This window comes from Trachurus trachurus (assembly GCF_905171665.1).
Source record: "Trachurus trachurus genome assembly, chromosome: 18".
Taxonomy (NCBI): Eukaryota; Metazoa; Chordata; class Actinopteri; order Carangiformes; family Carangidae; genus Trachurus; species Trachurus trachurus.
Window position 1 is genome coordinate 29,052,057 of NC_139909.1, and position 19,001 is coordinate 29,071,057.

General features: G+C 39.5%; 1 protein-coding gene across 3 annotated transcripts in view; it reads left to right on the forward strand.

Annotated features, from left to right (window-relative positions):
* LOC311002053 (phospholipid-transporting ATPase ABCA1) overlaps nucleotides 1-18,305 on the forward strand; it is a 182,600-nt gene extending 164,295 nt beyond the window's left edge. For all 3 annotated transcript variants that reach the window (XM_083993263.1, XM_083993262.1, XM_083993264.1), the window contains 2 exons: nucleotides 8,745-8,988; nucleotides 16,308-18,305. In XM_083993263.1, coding sequence (XP_083849389.1) covers nucleotides 8,745-8,988; nucleotides 16,308-16,436 — 373 coding nt within the window. In that variant the 3' untranslated portion in view covers nucleotides 16,437-18,305. The remainder of the gene's footprint in view (nucleotides 1-8,744; nucleotides 8,989-16,307) is intronic.
* The last annotated feature ends 696 nt before the right edge of the window (nucleotides 18,306-19,001 follow it).

Below are 19,001 nucleotides of genomic sequence, written 5' to 3' on the forward strand. Positions count from 1 at the left end.
TGTGGCACAGCCTTGACTTTAAACACAATCCAGTCATTATTTCCTCCACGGTTGTATTCAACCTCAAATTGCAACGATCTTCGCTTTTTTATTTTTCAAATCACCAGCTACCAGTTAAAAGCTAATTAATTGTTTCAAGCATGCAGCGCTGTTGTTGCGTCTGTGCAGTGTAGTGCAGGCGCTGTTTAAAGATCCAAGCGTACCTTTCCCTACACAGGCAGAGTTTATTTGAGGAGAGCCCAGACAGACAGTGTATCAAAGATGAAAGAACTTGTTTTGTTGTGAATACAGAGGCAGAATAAAAATGATGAATATGAAAGAAAGATAGTTTTCCCCAAAGTGCTGCGTGAAGCCCCTGAGCGGCTGCACAAAGAAAAGGAAATAAAAAATAAGGAAGGGTAGGCGAGAGAATGAGGGGAAGCTAATTGATAAGCCCTTTTACTGTCACTGACAAGCAGCATTTCATTACCCACATACACTCCAAACGCTTTCGCCAAACCCCCTCTGCCACAATGCTTCCTGGCCTTATTGGATTTTTGCGAAAAATGTTTTTGCATCTCGCCCGAGCTTGGCAGACCACAGACAAAGCACATTACTTTAGCTGGAAGCTATAATAAACAAAAGTGGATTATGGTCATAGTCTTGATTGGATGATGAATTAAGCTTGATGTGCAGGGACGGCTGTGATGTGGTGGCGGTGGTGGTGTCTGATTACAGACTGTGGAGTCTGTTGCATCTTATAAAGATCATCTGAAATTATGCAGCTTCACACAATAGGATAAGTGTTCTGCTTATACTCAATCTAAAAATGTGCGCTCTACCCGTGGAACATGGTGCAGTGTGCAGATGAAAGACGATGCGTCTTGTATAAGGGGTAGGTAGGTGGATGGCGTGTGGTAACACATTGTTGGTGTTGAGGTTACAGTAACGTGGGATGCCATGAATTGTTATGAAAACTGTTTTTTCATTATTTGGTAGGTAACCCAGAAATGTACAGATTTGTCCCATTTGTAAAACCCTGTTCCTAAAGTGGTCTTGACCGTGTAAGGTTAATTGTATTGTCACATTTCACAACTGTGAAAGGAAGGTTCTGATACCAGACACACAGCTTTATTTGAGCATTACTTTAGCATTCACATCAATTGAAAACACTAAAATAAGGTTTGCACAGCTACAGTGTTTTAGTTCCTCTACCCTCAAATAATTGAAATCCTTAGCACCACCAGTCAAGATTCCTCTGCACCTTATGAAGAGCCCACTGAATATACTGTGTTACATCCCACTGTTGGATTTCTCTGCTAATCATCACTTTATTATAATCATATTACATTGAGACATTTAGGAGTTTGAACGCTAACTGAAGGGAGCTAGAGCAAACTAACGCTAATACGGTTAGGCCGGTTATTGTTGAGAATCTGTTTCTCTGATTATTCTCCTCACCAATGAAGCTCCAAGTGCATTGGACAGCTAAAAAAAGACCAGTATTTCATTACAAGGTAGAGCAGGGCTCAGGTCGGTGTGAAGTACAATTTGGAGTGGTTGAAGGGCTGTCCACCGGGCAGTCGCTTAATGAAGCGCTCACATGCTGATACTCGCTGTGATGTGTACTACATCATATTCCCCAGAGTTCCACGGGGGGATGCTTTTTGATCACCTGCGGCGTTGAGCCCCTGGGAAGATCACAGTGCAGGCACGGTGCTCAGATCCTCAGTATAAGCTGAGGGCATGTTGTGGAGGGATAGAACACCATCAGATCTATTGCATCATAGGGTGGGACACTGTCCACTGACTGCTGTAAATAGTCTGCATGCATCCATATCAGTTTGCTTCCCCATAACATTGTTGCCAATCTAAATGTATGGATTATTATATGTATTTGTTAATAAACTGCCCGTCCCAAAAGAAAGTCACCAGCTGGATTTAACTAAGCTAATAGGTAAGAGCCTTTCATTGGATAAACGGAGAATTCGCCCCTGAAAACGATGCTTTTTAAAAACTGGAGATTTTGGAAAACTCTGTTTGCACATTTGTATGTAAACAGAGAAAAACAGAGATTTGTGTAGCCGACGTCAGACCCTGACATATAACCATAACCAAAGACGGTTTAGAGTAGTGAAGTATCTATGCTGTGTACCGTAACCATATTATATAACTTAATAAATAAAAAAATAATAATAATAATAATAAAATTCAATGCAGACTGATGTGTCCATTGTAAAACATTTATTTATTGATGTAAATGTGGTGACTTCTGTACATACAGAGCCCTGAGGCTGTGCTGCTCTTCTGTCCAATACACACATGAAGCTTCACTTTTCATTCAAACAAACTAATGCTACTGCCACAATTGTTAGATTTCATCAAAGAGACCAACATTTATCTCCTAAAAATAATTTAACCAGCCGGTGGTAAACCTCTAAAAACCTACGGGTAATTTATTATCCAAATGACAGTTTTGTCCCCCGGGATGACGACGGAGGTTGGCCGGCCGAGCAGCTCTGCAGACCAGCTGCTGTCTCTGTGATGTTGCGGTCATTGCTCACACAGGTGGAGCTTCATGTCTCCAAAAAACATCGGAGCAAACTTCTAAACAGCCGTCATTTGGATAAACTGGCCGTATATTTTGGATCTAAACAGTTACTTTCTCGCATGAAAAAATATTTAAGCAATATCACATGAGAGGGAGTGCTGTTGTACTATATATCAGCACGGGTGTGATTCGGTCATAGATCACACCGTGCTGATATACGGTAGGCTACAACAGCACGACCTCGAGTGTGATATTGCTTTTATACAACAGTGCTACGAGCGCATTTTAGAACAGTAATAAACTACAAGAGATTATTATTTGTTTGTTTATTTAATCATTTATTTGGCTCCGCCAACAGAAATAGTTCCACAACTGGAAGGGAGACAAAGCTGTTGCCAGGCAACACATAAACATTTCATACTAGCTTGCTACTAGCTACAAGCTTTTCCACCGAGCTGCTTCCAGTGCTGGTTCTGGTTCTGGTTGAGCCCGTGTCTGATTAGCACCGGAGCAACAGGACCAGCGTGAAGACATACAGAGACGTTATCGATACCGTATTACATTTGTTTATCTGCTATGTAATCAATATAAACACAGTTGAAGCTAGTAGCTGAGCTACGTGGCTAACAACAGCTAACGCTAATATCAAAACACATCGCCGTCAAAACGTAGTTCCCCCCACAGCGATTTTTTTCCAGCCGGGTTTAGTAGAGATTTATCACCAATTTATCACCAATTATTTAAACCCCATACATACCTGGAGACATGTGACTCCTAGTCACATGACCCCCCTCCAGTTTTGGGGGTGTGGTCATGTGACTCGAGTCTCGGGGGTGTGGCCATGTGACTTTGGTTTCACTAGAAACCAATCACAGGACCACCCACTCTGGGTTTAAATACCTGGGTTTCTGGCATTAGTCTCAGAACTGAAGAAGCCTCTTGGATGAGGGGGGAAACGTCTTCAAGCAAGAGAAGAAGTCTCCACAAGAATAAGATGACCTGGATGACTGAGAACCTTCACGGACATATCCCTTTAATCTGTTTCAGAAGGGTCAAATTATTGACGTGCATTAAGCATCAAAGTCAAAGTCATTTTATTGGTCTCCCGTGGGAGAGATTTGTCTTGGACAAAGGGAAGTGCTGCGACACAACAAGACAAAACAGTACAAAAACAGCTGCATAAAGTGCTAAGAACATACAGTAAAATGCACCTAAGGAGATGGCTGAAACTAACTTTGGACAGGCAGTGTATTTTGCTCACTGTGGTGTCAGACCACGTTGCTAATGCCACCTCCTCATTTCCTCACCCCGGTGTTTGATCTTTTGGCAGGAGACAGATGTCATGGGTTACAGTTGTAATGATGTTGTAGGTGAATGTTTCGTCAGCTCCTGTTGACGTACAGGTCTGTTCTTCTTACATAATACAAGACAATTCTTTCAAGGTGCATTCATTGTTGCAACGGTGATGAGCAACTAATCAGAATTCCCATATACATTTTGTGCACACTTGCACTATTCTTGCACAGTGCTGGCTTTTCATTTTCAAGTAGTCCTTGTTTTATGTAGAGGGACTGTGCTACCGGTGGGGTTCATTCACTGTGCTTCTCAGCACTGGCAGAGAGCTTCACTCTCCCTCTCACTCCCTTTGGGATCGTGCAGGCTTGCAGTTTGTTCACAATATCTCTAATTGCCACTGAGGGAGCCTGTGACTCTTGTTGCATGTAGCCATGTACGAGCCCACTATGGACACTTCCATGAGTAAATCCAACATTAGGGAATTAATTAGGTAGAAAACAATGGGTCATAAGAGTGCTAACGACAGAATAACAAGGCGCACCCTTATTTGGTGCTTGCCAGACGTAGCATACAACTGGGAAGATGCAGAATGCTAATTAGCTTTAGAGCTTAGCCATGGCTCATTTTCATCAGTGGCAATATTTCATGTCGAGGATATTGTTCATGTTGTAAAGTTGTACTAGTAGAGCATGTTTTTCATGGCTGCTGAGTGAAGCAATAATTAACAGGCAGTGTGCATTACTTCTCTTATTTGTATCTGTTTCGTTTTCAGACTGGCAGGATTTTTATGGTTAGATTATTATCCCACTTCCTGATAGTGGAACAAGCTGTGATCATAACATTGATCTTATCACCTAATGATCATTGGCAGTAACTATAACAGCTGGATATTTACACGTCAGTAAGACACTGAGCAACATTAACATTCTTTTTGTGCCATCTTTCAAGCAGCTCATCGAATGTGAATTCAATATCCACTCTCCTCTTAGATGCACTATTGATAAGAATGGTGAGACTTAGTTTTGACTGCAGAATTAAACCAAAACATTTGCCTGAAAGGTGCTTAAACTCACTGTGCAACTAGATATGAATTAAAGTTTAAAGGTTATAGCTACAACTTTTTCATCAAAACGATACATTTTTCAAAAATGATACATCCGCAGAACGTCTAGAGGGGTGCAGAATAAAAGTATTAATTTTACTGATTTTTTTTATAGTATATAAATAATTGTTTTATAAATTTTGACGGGTTCAAAATATACTATAAATATTTACATCTGGTTACGTTTGCAACGTTGGCATGAAATGATCTCTGTGCCAACAACATTAGTACGTTGATCAGAATCAGAATCAGAATACTTTATTGATCCCCAAGGGGAAATTTCTTTTTGTTGCAACAACATCTCCAGCTCAAAGTGTACAAGTTAAAGAGCAAAGTAGTCAAGAAATATAAAAGAAAGAAATATAAAGTAAAATAAAATAAAATATGTATGTATATATATAGTATGTGTGTAAAATATAAATATATTTATATATAAAAATGTACAAGTGCAAACATGGACAGGATTTATTGTACAATAAATATGGCACTGAATGTGGGTTATTGCACATAAGTATGGCATTAAATATGGATTATTGCACAGAAAGGAATGACTCAGAGTGTCTGACATTCAGAGTGAGGAGTTGTACAGTTTGATGGCCACAGGCCGCTGTGTCGCTCTGTGGTGCATCGTGGTGCTATCAGTCTGGTGCTGAAAGAACTCCTGTGTTTGACCAACACGTCATGGAGCGGGTTCAAGTTCAAGTTTATTTGTCATATACATTAAAAAGTACAATGTACAGTCAATGCATTGAAATGCAGTCTGCCCTGGCTCACTCTCAACCCTTAAAAAGTAAACAATAAAGAAAATAAAAACTAATGATAACAGTAGCATCATATAAACAATGACAGTAAAAAAAAACAAGCATGTACCATAAAAAACATCAATAAATAAGTCGAACAATCAATGATCTGCGACCTACACGTTCATTCATTCCTACATTCACAATCATTCACACTCATTTAAAGCAGACATTATACAATATCAAGCCCCAATAAATACATCAATCAATCAATCAATCAATCAATCAATCAATCAATCAATAATTCAATAATTCACACGGCCTTCACAGTCATTTAAAGCTACTATTCAGTAGTCTGACCGCCTGGGGATAAAAACAGTCTCTGAGGCGCGAGGTCCGAGCTCTGATGCTCTGTAGACACTTCCCTGATGGTAAGTGAGAAAAAAGGTTATGTGCTGGGTGACTAGCATCCTTCATAATGCTAAGTGCTTTCTTCCTGCGGGTAGTGTAGATGTCTTGTAACTGCGGTAGTTGAGATCCTATTATTTTCGACGCAGTTTTTACTATCCTTGTTAGATGTTTATAATCTTGTGCTGTAATATTGCCGAACCATACTATAATGCATCCGGTCAAGATGCTTTCTACTGTGGACCGGTAAAAGTTAATAAGAGTTTTTGTGGACATGCCGTATACCTCTTCAGACACCTAAGAAAATAAAGCCTCTGTTGTGCTATAATCAGCACTTTTAATACAATCCATCGCTTGGACACATTGTCCAGGATGGCTTTCACCTTGTGAAGCATTCTCCTCTCTGACACCACCGTCAGAGAGTCCATCTTCTCCCCCACTACCAGGGGCGTCTCTAGGATTTTGACACATCCGGGGCTTAGCCCAGAAGAGCTAAGCTGATATGCGCGCAGAGCGCACGCTGAAATTTTTAGACATAGAGACATTCTCCACATATAGGTAACAACACATTGTTTTTCCATTTAACACATTAGCAGCTACAGTGAAAGAGGCAGGCTGTGCAGGATCCCTGTCTGCTAGCTAGCTGCTATCATGCATGAAAAAGAAAATAAACAAGATGGTTCGACGTTATAGCCTAACATTAACTTTAGCTACTTTCCCCTCTAGAAGAAGCCCAAGCTTAATTATTTTTAGGTACACAATTCTCACACACTACAATTGCATTTACAGACAGATGCTAATAATAACAGATAGTTTTTTTCCCATGTAATATCAACTAGCTGCTCGCTAGCTAACGTTAGCTACTTCCCTCTAGTAGTTCCACTCTTTTCGAAATTATACATTTTTACATAATTTCTATTACCTCTTTGATTGCTGACCACCTTTGGGGGGAAAAACATGGAAAACTTTTTTGTGACATCTTGTTACACTTCAGCTGCTACTACTCAAAGACAGCTGAACAGCTTGCTGTTGTCAAGCCTGCCTGTTGTCAAGTGTGCCTGCTGCCTGACGCCGCTGTTTTGGGTGAATGACGTCACGTGCGACCTGGAGGTGTTAACCACTTGCGTGCTAAAGCCAAAGTATTGTCAAAAAAAACACTGTTTTATCGAAGCATCAACATAAGATAACCGTAGTTTGAGGATGTGATCTTTAAAAAATTAAAAACTTTTTTTTAATTTTTTTTTTTTGAAAATTAATATTCGGGGCTAATTAAAAAGCATCCGAAGCTTTAGCCTCGAATGTTTTAGCCTAGGGACGCCACTGCCAACCACGTCGCTGGACTTGTGGATCAGTCTGTTGAGTCTGTTGGCGTCCGCTCCCCTCGGCTTGCTGCCCCAGCACACCACAGCATAGAGGATGACTGGCTACCACAGACTGAGCATAGTCCTGCAGATGTTGAAGGACCTCAAGCCGCCTCACTTAAACTTAAATTGAAGTTATTCTGGGGTCAGGTGCTTTTACCATGCAGAGGCCTCTGAACTAATGCACTCTTGTCTCATACAATATCAGCTTTCTTGTGTTAATACTTGTTTATAAAACGGAAAGGTGAAATCCGGCGATCTGATTGGCTGTTAGCCGTGGTATATTGAGCATATACCACGGCTACTATTCTAAAACCTTATCACAGCGTAGCTATCACTCCGCGTCAGGCACGTATGACTGGTATGAATGGAAGTTGTTGTCATGTATCCATGACAACGGACTGTTGCAGTCCGTAGCAAAAGACAGCTGATGTTTTTACGATGTTAAAAAACGGACTAAAGTAGTTGAATTCACATGTTTAAGGTTGACTTTCACCTCCGGGGAGGGTTAACAATGGTAGAGGGGATTGAGCAGTGACTTTCACCTGAAAAAATGCGGAGGAAAAGACGAGCTGCAGAGCTAACTTGGAGCTAACGTCTGGAGAGGTGGGACTATTTTTTCACAGTGAGGCTATTTTATTGGATAATATGTATTTCTGGTTGAATAAAACTACATGAAATTGATTGCGTATCCCTCTTTTATATTGCCTTTATTCGTAACCGTTTTATAAAAGCAATATATCACTCCAGTCCGTGGTATATGCTCATTATACCACTCTAAGGGGGTTGTCGTCCCTCCGCTTCGCGTCGGGCCGAACAACGCCCCTTAGCCGTGGTATAATGAGCATATACCACGGCCTGTCGTGATATATTGCTTAAATATACTACGTATTTGCTGGAAATGTATCGCAAAAGGTTAGGGTTAGCAAAAGTGCTGATACCTGCATTAACCTTAAATTTCACCAAGGTGGGAAAGTTTATTCCTCGACTTGTAACTTTGTTGTCTTTCTGAATTCAAGCTGTTTTGCTCTCAGCTTGCTTGTGACTCACCTGTTCCTGCAGCTCACCATATTAAGGAAGCTTGAAGTGGCTGGGGAAATATGAGACAAATTCAATTTTGTCATCTCCTGCTTTCTCTTCACCCTCTTTCACAGCACACACTCCAATTATCATCACAGCTTGTGATAATCAGGGAAGAGGTCGGTGACTTATATGACCAGCTAAGCTGCTGTTTGTTTTAATGTATAGCCTACCTTTTATTTTCTTCTTTGTCCAACTGAATGCTTACGTAAGGACTCTCGTTCTAGATTCGGTGACGGCTACACTGTGATTGTGAGGGTCGGTGGCTCTCCTCCTGCCCTGAGGCCGGTGGAGGACTTTGTCCAGCAGACCTTCCAGGGCAGCGTCCTGAAAGAGAAGCATCACAACACTCTGCAGTATCAGCTGCCGTACGCACAGGGAGCTCTGTCCACCATCTTCAGCCAGTTCACCAGCCAACAGCAGAGACTGGGTGTGGAGGACTACTCTGTGTCCCAGACCACTCTGGACCAGGTGAGGACTTTTAACCTCATTCTTTTTACCATTTTCACCACTAGACTGAGAAACGTATTGATTAATAGTAGAAACTTAATTTAATCAATGAATCAAACTTTATTTGTAGAGAACTTTCATACGGGAAGCAGCTGCTTTACATGATAAGAACAATAATAATCAGAGAGGACATTTATACACATAGAAAGACATTCACACACCCAAAAATAGAATGAAATAAAATAAAAATAAATAAATAAAATAGATAAATATATGTATAATACATAAATAATTCAAAGGAATACAAGTGGAAATACTACATAACATTTAAGTTTAGATCTAATAAAACATTAAAAGCAAATAAATAGTGCTATAACCCTAAAAATAATAAAATTCAGTTAAATGCCAGACTAAAAAGGTAGTTCTTTAGTTTGCTTTTAAAAATGTCCACATTATTACCATTACAACCAACCAGTAGTATATTTATTCAGTTCTCTTGATCTCTGTCTCCCCATCAGAAATATATCAATATATAAAACATAATTTCAAGGCTTTACCCACAGTCTCCATTATTTTGTTATTTGTGCACACGCTTTGCACAGCTGCAGTTATTCGCTGGGAAAACATGGTTCTAATGAGTAATTACACAGACTTTACAGACAGACAGAAGAAACTTGGGTGCAGATGCAGCGATGACCCATCTCTCTTCAGCCATATGTGATATTATCCCTCTAAATCTAGTTGGGAAAGTTGTTCATTCTGTATTTTGACGAAAAAAGCAGAGCCGAGCACGGAAGTGGAGTTGTTCAGTCATTTTGTGATTATGCTCGAGAGCAGCCCGAACCGGTTTCAGTCGGAACAGAAGCAGAAAAGTGCACGATCAGACTGGAAAATTTCTCCTCTGACACAACTGGAGAGTGCCTGTGGCCATTTTCTATTGTCCTACTGTAATTCTGTAGACTGACAGCTCAGTTTAGCGGATCATTAGGTCATTAATCAATGTATTCAGCATTTTAAGTGCTCTCAGTTAATGCAAGTCTGCAAGGTCCAGGATAAGATTTAAAGATCTATCACTGACTACATATTGTATCCTTCCATTTAGACTGTCAGACTGACCAAGGACTACACTGTGGTTTGTATAGTTGAGATAATGCAGCCGCCACATCCCAGTAGTGATCAAGACTGAGATTTTATAATGTGAATATATATATATATATATATATATATATATATATATATATATATATATATATATATAATATGTATATATACACACACACACACACACACAAAGCTCTCCTCAGACAGACAAAGCCCTTATTTTATTCCATCCCAAGTGCGTTAGCTGGTCCTGATTGCTGAGATAAACCGAGTCCAGCATGTTATGGTCCAGCTTCACCTTGTGTTTTTGAAATGGCCGCGGGGACCTGATTGCATCAGGCACTCAGAGGTGAGAGTGAGTGTGTCTGGTCTTGCAAGCCTGCCATTAGCTCAGCAGCAGATGACCAGGTGGGAGGTGAGGATGACCTCGGAGGGGTCCAGAAAGGTCATCGCTCCACTCCACCGTGAGGGGAAAAAGACCCTCTTGTAGGATTTAAAAAAAAAGAAACCAGACAGAGATGTGAGTAAGAGACTGAGTGATTGCCTGTGCATTCATTTGCACCGTGGCACTGTTGTATTTAATTCAAATAATGTGATGTGAAGAATACTACAGGGATGTTAAGCATGTCATTATCATCATAATCCCTTGTGGATAACCCCTAATTCGAGATAAAACATTTTCTACAGCACTATTTAAGTAAAATATGCCCTTTAGGGGGAGATGAGCCTTCCACTATGACAGCTCAGGAATTTATGTAAAGCTAAATAATTTCACTTAGTCTGGGTTACAGTCAAATTTGGTTTCTCCCAAGGGAATTTTTTTAATAGCAAAACTGTGTTTATGCTTCTGAGATCGTCAGTGTTCACTCTTACTATCACCTTTAACCTTGCGTAATTTCTGTTTTCTTTTTCGTCAGCTTGCCCCACATCTGCGCTGGTCAATATTTACCAGATCAAACGTAATAAATAAATCTTACTTGGACCAAGAGATCAGAGTATTCAAACAGAGGGGGAGAGGACTAGAGAACCCGTGGAGACCTAAACAGTCACCTTTCAGCCAATGATTTATAGAGAAGAGCCCTGACCTATAGTATAACACCCGCTTTGCACTACAATTAATATTGATTCACACAGTCCTGGCGTTCAAGCGTTAACGCTGATGGCCAAGACAGTGCAGAGCGGACAGAGCATCTGAGAGGAAAATGTGACTTTCTAAACTGCCTTTTAGAAGTAGATTGTGTGGCAGGAATGTGAAGTATTTTTTCTTTTTAGTGTGGAGACAACGCTCCACATTGTCACCACGGCAACAGTCATATTTTGCCCAATTCTTTACTTTTGTTATATACAATGTCATTAAAAGAATGTGGAGTGATTCTTCGTCTGTGTTACCATGTTAAAATATTTTTATGGCATTCGAGAACATCTGTCTTCAATTGACCTTCTCATATTTTATTTTCAATTCATGCCTATTACTTCCTGATTTTAGACAAATCAGTAACAACCCAGGTCTGACCAACCAAACAATTGACTCTCTGGTTGAAATAGCTGATGTAAGGAGCTGCATGAAACCGGAAAAACTTGAGATGTTAGATGAAGGTCAAAGAACTAAAATGCCATAAATTAACAAATATTGCAGTAGGAAGTCAGCAATTGCTCATACATAAGACATCAGAGAATAATATTACTTGTACAAGCCAATCTGATTGTCATTTGAATATGTACCATGCAGGAGGTACACATTTATTTTATGTGTCTAAACTTCAGTACTTTGTTTCAGTCGAGACGCTCTTATTCACCCCAGCCGCAGAGGCCATGTATTTAAAGTCAAAAAATGAAATAAAATAGATAAACCCACTCCAACAACAGACAAGGTTAGCTACTAGTTGCTGAACATCATGGAGGATTTAGTAGTTTAAGATACAGATTTATTTTTCCAAACTAAAACAGAGATAGAAGAAAGGTAAATAATTCAAGTTAGATTCATCAGAAACCCAAAATGAGATTTCTAAGATCTGCTCCTGCTACATAGTAGCTGGATGTGTTTGCCATATTAACCTAATATAGGGATAATATGGATAAGTGTTGCACAGCCCCCAAATGACCAAAAATTAATTAGTATGGCTTCACAGGGTGCCTAATAATACCTAACTCTTTTCTAATAACTCAAGCCTAATGAGGTTCAAGGACATGAACTCATGCCTGTTAATTGCCACTTATGAGAACTTTAAGAATGACTGATGTAAAGTGTCACATAATGTTATGTAATTTAAAGGATCCATCACCTGGTATTTATATTGGTTTCAGGTGTTGAAAGGGTCGTAAATGCACATTTTTGAGAAATAATATGCAACATTCACCTTTATTTATCCCTATTTGTGTACCCAATTTTGCTCTCACGAGAAAAATATGCAATGTTGTTTTACAGATTTTCATTGAAAAAAAAAAATTCCATGCATTTACCGCGACTACTGAAACCATGGAAACGTAAATATAAAATTCCACCGGAAGAGCAAAACCGGCTTACGTTTTTGACGTTCAGAAAAAGGTGGATATATAAATAAATAAAATGTAATGCAGGCTGATCGGTTCATTGTAAAACATGTATTTATTGATGTAAATGTGGTGATTTCATACAGAGCCCCCAGGCAGCGCCACTCCTCTGTCCAGTACACACAGGAAGCTTCACTTTTCATTCAAACAAACTGCCATAATTGTTAGATTTCATCAATGAGACCAGCATTTATATCCTAAAAAGAAGTGAACCAGCCGATGGTAAACCTCTAAAAGCCTGCGGGTCAGTTAATTAACGATTGTTTTGTCCGCCGCGGTGACGACGTAGTTGTGGCCGGCCGAGCACGTCAGCAGACCGGCTGCTGCCTCTGTGATGTCGCGGTCGTTGCTCCGCAGGTGGAGTTTCACTCTCTCCGAAAAACATCAGAGCGAACTTCTAAACAGCTGTTATTTGGATCTAAACGGTTACTTTCTCGCATCAAAAAATATTAAAACTTAATAAAGTGACATAATAACAGCGCTACAGCAGGAAATACAACAGCTTTTTGCCTGTTTTATAGCTACCGCTGCCAGCTGCTGCGTACAGCGTGCGGGGGGGTAGTCCCCCCACCCCCCTCCTGCTCCTCGGCTTCTCGGTGACGTTAACGAGAAGCCCAATCAGAAGTCGCGTTTTTTTTCCTCTCCTGGTGAATTCAAGGGGGAGGAGGCGAGAGTGAAGTTCTTTGCCCGGAAAACATGTCAGAAGATTGAGTTCTACATGCAATAACCTGAAAACAAGTGATTTTCAGGTGATGGATCCTTTAAGTTTGGTTGTTTAGTCAGTTTCAGTATCCCACCTCTGAAAATCAACTCCAACTCACACGGTCATGTGAACCGTATGTACGTACGTGTATATGTCATCTCACATTGTGCAAGGACTCCTTTGAAAATTAAAGCAGAAGTAAGCGATCCGGTGGTTTTGGCTAACTTCTTGTCAGCAGATGGCGTTAGCAGTCCCCGCCCTCGTCCCTACGTCACCACATTCACGCGCATCCTTTGGCTGCACACACAGAGAGGACCGCCCCTTTATGCCGTTCTCTCTCCTCATTGGATAAAGCTTGTAGGATACAAGGAAAGTTTTCTCCTGGGCTTACAGCAGAGCAGAGTGACTGACAGACCCGTGTTTCAGACCAAACACTCTATGTAAGTGATTGCTGTTGGAAGATACAACTATTTAAGACTTATATTAACACAAACATTCCACTTACTTCTGCTTTAATTGGGTGATTTCAAGTCATTCACCTCCTCTGTTCTGCCTCAGTGGGCGTCAAATAAACACCCAAATGCACCCTCAGTAATGTAATTAATGCCTGTATCCATCTGTTATTAAGAAAATGCCACTCAGTAGCACTGGTGCGTGACTCTCAGGTCATGAATGGATGGCTGGCTAAATACAGAAAGTACATTACGAGGAAGATCACATCACAAAGCCGGAGATCAATTTACCACGGCTGTCTCAGTCAAAAAATGCTGTCAACTGCACCACCGAAGCAATTTTAGGGAGGCAAATACCAACAGTGCTTATCATTTTTTTTTTTTTTTTTTTGCAAAATTATACAGCCTTGACTATGAATATAAAATGCTCTGCATGTCTCAGCACATCAAGCCAATATCACCCAGTGGCAGGGTCAGAGGCCGGGAGAGACGGGCAGAGGGTGTATTTGTTGCTACTGTCATTCTTATCCTCTCTCTCATCCTCCCCTGATAAGATGCCTTGACAACTGTGACCTTGATACACACTGCTGATGGTCTGACATCACACAAACAGAAGCCTACTTTAGTCCCAGGTATTCTCCAGGTATAGCGAGCCACCGGCTGTATGAGCCGAGGAAGCCAGTTCCAACAAAGTGATAGCTGAGCAAACAGTGTTATTTATTGGAGAAAAGGTTGTTTTGGCTTTTGTTTTGGAAACGCAGTGAATAAAGTAGCGAATACTCAGAATACCTCAGAGTGAACTAACAACCATAATCTGCTTCTGATGTCTGGAAGTTTATATAATATGGATAAGGATGAGTTTGAGTTTGAGTCTTTTAGTTCAGTCCTATAAAAAAAATAGCACTTTCTATTTGTCATTACCACTACCTGTGAGCAAGGCATTTCACTTCCAAACACTGACAGTAGATTAGAGTAGGTTTACTTGTGCTGTGTTGCATCCAGGAGAAAAATATTTTATGCATTCAAGGTGTATTTGTGTAAAATGACACTGAATTCAATGTATTCTGTAAAGCCATGAGGTGATCAGCTTAGTTTAGCATGAAGACCTGGAAACAGGGGAGAGAGCAGCAGTGTGGCTTTGTCTGAGCTTTTAACTAAGTTCTGATTTAGGCGCAACTACTTCCTGATAAACAGCTCCACACAGACCTCACTGCTGCTGGCTTTGTGAAGTAGAATTGGTTATACTACTGTATGTAAACCCCTGTAAAATCGCAATTAAACAAATCAGAAGTGGCATGTTCATGTGTACACTAAATGTATGTACTTTTCTTAAGGACTCAGGCAACCTGTTTCCCCCTGTTTAAGATAAGATAAACTAAAATATTCCAAGATAATCTAAACTAAGCTAAGATAAGATAATCGCCCTCTAGATCTAACTTTATACTTTAGGAACTTTAGAGTAGAAACCATCTTCTCTTCTGCCTCTCATAAGGAAAACTTTTTTTTAAAAAGGTTTTAATGTAAATTCATAACGACTAAATAATAATATCTTAATACATAAGTGATGAAATGCCTCCAGTCCACATTTTTACTTAAAAAGATATATGACAAAGTAAATACATCACAGTTTCCTTTGCTCAAAAAATGAAGTTCACAGATGTTAATACGACTTTTTTTTTCTTCATAATTAACAGTAAAACATAAGGCTACAGATTATATTTACTAATTAAAAACTGTAGCTTTAAACACAGACAGAATGGATCTTTATTACTCTGTCTTTATTATCTGAGCTTCTCATAAACTGAACCCTGAAAAGTCACTATTGTTTATTTCTGTTCATTTACATTCCCATGTATTTATTTTCTGTCCAATTTAATTTAGGGCTGCGATGAAAATTCATTTGGAGTTGCATAGAATTGGTCTTTATGCTTTTTTTTATTATTATTATTATTATTTTCTTTTTTACCATTGAGATTTCAAATACAGTCTAGTAATTCACATATCCAGCCAACTGAAAATCCTTTAATGAAAAAGCAATGCTCTTATCATTTTATATGATCCTCTTTGTTGCTTTTGTCTGCAGAGTAAAAATCTGTGTGTAGCTTTACCGCAACCGACAGCTAATGATAAGAGAGAAAAAAGCCTGGACTACGGCAGTGTTTACAGCACAATGAAATACACACAGCTTTTTATGAACGGATTGATGTCTTCTGACATTAAATGGGCATCACAGAGAGAAGAATGATTGTTTTATTCTCTTTCTCAGCTGGTCAAAGATGTCAAACTGACATTCACTGTGTGAGCCCAGTCGCTTACTTGATGCTTCATAGCCCTTGTCTGGCAACTCATTCACATGCACCCCGTTGTCTGTACCACTATATTTGTTTGTTTTAGAGGCAGAGGGTGGGGGAAGAGCTCAAATGAGATGGGTAGAGAAATGTCTGCAGGCCCATCACTACTGCGTGTATTTTAGTCGAAGGTGTTTATCTTGCCTTTACCCTTAAGTATTTCCCTCCTCCTCGTTGATATTCCAGGTTTTTGTGAATTTTGCGAGGCACCAGCATGGTGAAGAAGACTCTCGGGGCTACGACAACCCGGTGGACACTTCAGATGAGCTGCCGTTGCAGTCTGTGAAGACGTCCCAGGAAGCAGAGAAGGTGTAACACACAAGTAAAACATGGCACATGTCACTTACAGTAGACCAGCAATATACCTTAACCAAAATTGAGTGAGTGTAATTTTCACAAAAAAAAAAAATGTTTGGATGCAGGCCATTGCAATGTATTTTGACTTAACTTTGCACCCACAGAGCCACTGCCTAATGGTATGTAAGCTTTTGTGGTGTCTACATCAAATAACCAATTAACCATGTCTAATGCATCACATCTGAAACTTTTCAATGATAAATGTGTAAATGTGTGGTGACACTGATTCGCTACACTCGTAGCACTGATCATGTCATCTCCACCCACTCTGGGCTCCATGAAATGAAAAGATCTGGGGTCAAAATGAGGGAACAACCGTGACAGACGTTCAACAGACATGGACAACACGCCAGTTCAATTTTGGGAGTGTACTGCTGATCTTAATATGTCTCAGGAGTGTGTAGGGAATAAATGATTCCCTAAAACCATTGCACAACACATAGTATACCTCAACATTGACCTTCAAATTGAATTCTATTTTTTTTTTAATCAGTTGTTTATGGTTGCTTTCTGATGATATGTTGAACTTTATGTCTATATAAAAGACAAGCATTTTCCCTGTTGTTTTCTCAAACCAAATGTTTGCATATCATTGAACATCAACAAGAAGCTAAAGTAAGAATATTTTACAAATGCCAAAAGAAATGTAACCACAGCCCTCACACTCTGAACTGTAAGGCAGAAAGGATTAACAACAGTGTATTGGTTTTGAATGTATGAATGAGGCTGCAATCAATGATAAACACAGTTAAATGAATGATGCTGAGGTTACAGCAGTGGGACAAAAGAGTCTGTGTCAACCAACTGTCAAACATGTTTGGTCTCATGAAAGGCAGCACCCCATCAGCTCACAGCCTTTGTGAAGAAGCATTTCATCCAGTGATCATGAATGAAAGTGGACAGAGAAACATTTATTTACAGTTATTAATGTTCAGTTACCACTGATGCCAGTATCCCAAGAAAAGAGGCTAGTGAATATCTTTGTCGCAATGTGCCTTCAAAGTCATAATGTTGAAAATCATGTCAATGATGTCTCTGTATAGCAACATAGATGATGTGCAATGTTAAGATTTATATATTATACAAGCATACAGACCATTTTATTGCAATTGATTATTAGCTAAATCCTGTCTCCTTTCTACTGTTGCTGCTCCTGTCAAGCTGCCCTTTTTTACATACATTGTTTACATTGACTACAGTGGCAGTTATTGCCCGAAATAAGTAATGTTTGTAACAAGTGGTCCTTAATTTCAGACTGTAGCAAAAAAAAAAAAAAGACAGGTATCTAAGCAACACTCATTTATTTTTGCCTTAGCAACACTCCTGTGGATTAGCTAGCTAGTTGAGCTAACAGCAGCTGACCTTTATGTTCCCAGCTCACCTTTTTAAAATGAGTAGTTTGTAAAAGGTTATTAAATATACTAGCAACAAGGACATGTTATTCCACCAAGACATAACATGATAGCATTATTATTTTTGTTCTTATCTATAAAAATAAAGGATGTTATGTGTCTGCTGTTGGTCTAAGGCTAGGTATAGCCACTAGGCCATGCTAATAGACCTAATCTGCCTTCATGTTTGCTAAACCATGACTGACGGTTTAGTGAAAGGTCAGACTGGGAAACAGCCATTTATAACAGTTCTTCATAATCAGAACAACAACAACAGAAATGTTTCTTTCAAACCGTAAAATTGCCTTTCTGTCATTCCTTTCACTCTTAGATTAAATTATAATCAGGAATATTTCACATTCATATGTCACTGTTATATTCTAATTTCATTGTACAGTACTGAGAGATTGTAAGTGTGTCAATGCTTTAAAACCCTTCTTGTCTGGTTTACTTTTTCGAGGCGTGACATAATTTGTCCTCACACTACTATGCCCGTTCCAAAGAATAATGGATTTTATTTGTACTGAAAATTGTTTCATACCAAGACAAATTATTAAATATTTGCACAACTTGTAATGAGACTTTGACTTTAATATTTGTACACTGCTGCATTTGTCCACTCAAAGTCAACTTTATACATGTTGTTTTATTGTCTTCACTCCTTCATGTCTCCGTCTTTGAGTGTTCAGTTGCAGGTTCACATACGTCCACCCTATAAGTCAAACCATTGGATGGCAGATTTCAGACTGCACCTCGGTCAGTAAGGCATTTTATTTCACATTTAGCCAAGTAGCTCCTTCTCAAACGGACAAGATATTTTGTCTGCCAGATGTCTGAGGATGAATTCATTTTCTTGTCAAACCGTAGACACTTTAAGTGTGTGTGCTTTCTATTTATTTATCCTACCTTTTTTCCCTCAGCAAATTTAGAGCTAGTATGTCTAAGGTTAAACCGATTGGTTTCTCAATTTAATTTCATCACAACAAAATATGTAGCTGTTGTTTTTGTGACTGTCCTCCACTTCATTAAGATGTCTCACTTTTATGTAATTCTAAAAACATTTCCAATACCAATTTCCTGCTTTTTTCCTCTAGTGGATTAGACAATCAAACTTCAAATGATCTGTTTTAGT